Here is a 1,472-nt window from a genome sequence, read left to right as displayed (position 1 = left end):
GGGAGGCAGAGGCAGGCGGATCTCTGTGAGTTCGAGACCAGCCTGGTCTACAAGAGCTAGTTCCAGGACACGCTCCAAAGCTACAGAGAAACCCTCTCTTGAAAAGCCACAAAAACAAAAACAAAAAAGCAAAACCAAAGGGGAGGGAAAATGAGTAAAGGTCAGGGAAAATGACCCCGTCCCCCTTGCAGGCATCAGGCCTGCTAAGGAGTTGTGTGATTGGCTGAGCGCTAGGTGGGCGGGTCCTGGGTGGGTGTGGCCTTGGCTCCGCCCAGCCTTGGAGGCTTTTAGAAGGTCCACCCGCAGCTGGGATTGTGGCGTAGTGGTGTTAGGACACTTCCCTGTGACGGCACCAGTCTCGCTAGGCCAAAGTTGCGCCCAGGCCGACATGGAGAGGGAAGTTGAGTGGCAGGCTGCACACCAGCCTCCCAAGGTGAGTCTGTGGTCCATCCTAGGGTGTTGCAGGGTGGTGGTGGAGAACCGAATGAAGGTTGGGATGAAGAGGGCCGAAGCAAAAAGGAGGCTTGGTTAGTCATTAAAGTATGTTTTCAATCAAGCATTAGAGCCTGGGTTGGGTGGTGAAGGCGGGAGGGTTCGGCTCAGCTTTGTGGGGAGGGATTTGTGTACTGCAGAAGGGTGGGGAGGAAAAACGTTTATCGGAGCAATTTGTCAGACTCCATTGATTATGGCCTGAGTTAATTTTTTTTGGGGGGGGGCGGCTCAAAGACGGGTTCTGTGTATCCTCGACTGTTTTGAAACTCGCTCTGTAGACCAGGCTGGCCTCGAACTCAGAGATCCGCCTGCTTCAGCCTCCCGAGTGCTGAGTTTAAAGGCCTGCGCCGCCACCACTTGACTTACTATCCTGGAACTCACTATGTAGACAGAGATCCACCTGCCTCTGCCACCCATGTGTCAACACATCCAGCTCACCAATTCCTTTTGGGTCTAATCTGTAACTATTTTCCTTGTGGTTCTCATGGAAATTGGTGTCAACCCAGATTCTGTGTAGCTTCTGTATATAGTTTGTATATAGTTTTATATATGTATTTACTATATATTTATATATAGTTTTATATATTTATTTTTATATTTCTAGTCTAGATCTCAGTTTTTTGTGCCAACAATGGAATGCTTTTAAAATTTCTAATGTAACACAGGTGACTAATAGCCACATTAGCATTAGTCCTGAAGTCCCTAATCTAGCGATTTGCACTTTAATTTTAAATGTATTGAGTCGCCAGGCAGTGGTGCGCATGCCTTTAATCCCAGCACTCAGAAGGCAGAGGCAGGTGGATCTCGGAGTTTGAAGTCAGTCTGGTCTACAAGAGCTAGTTCCAGGACAGGTTCCAAAACTACAGAAAAGAAGAAAGAAAGGGGCTGGAGAGATGGCTTAAGAGCATTGCCTGCTCTTCCAAAGGTCCTGAGTTCAATTCCCAGCAACCACATGGTGGCTCACAACCATTTGTAATGAT

At 48.3% G+C, this 1,472-nt stretch overlaps 1 protein-coding gene across 1 annotated transcript in view; it reads left to right on the top strand.

Annotated features, from left to right (window-relative positions):
• The first annotated feature begins 388 nt into the window (after positions 1–388).
• Positions 389–1,472, top strand: part of Klf17 (Kruppel like factor 17) — a 4,082-nt gene continuing 2,998 nt past the window's right edge. Inside the window, exon 1 of the mRNA XM_005370077.1 lies at positions 389–433. Within this exon, the coding sequence (XP_005370134.1) occupies positions 389–433 (45 nt within the window). The remainder of the gene's footprint in view (positions 434–1,472) is intronic.

This window comes from Microtus ochrogaster, unplaced genomic scaffold, assembly GCF_000317375.1.
Source record: "Microtus ochrogaster isolate Prairie Vole_2 unplaced genomic scaffold, MicOch1.0 UNK69, whole genome shotgun sequence".
Taxonomy (NCBI): Eukaryota; Metazoa; Chordata; class Mammalia; order Rodentia; family Cricetidae; genus Microtus; species Microtus ochrogaster.
The sequence above is the reverse complement of the archived record's forward strand: the minus strand, read 5'-3'. Positions and strand labels throughout refer to the sequence as shown.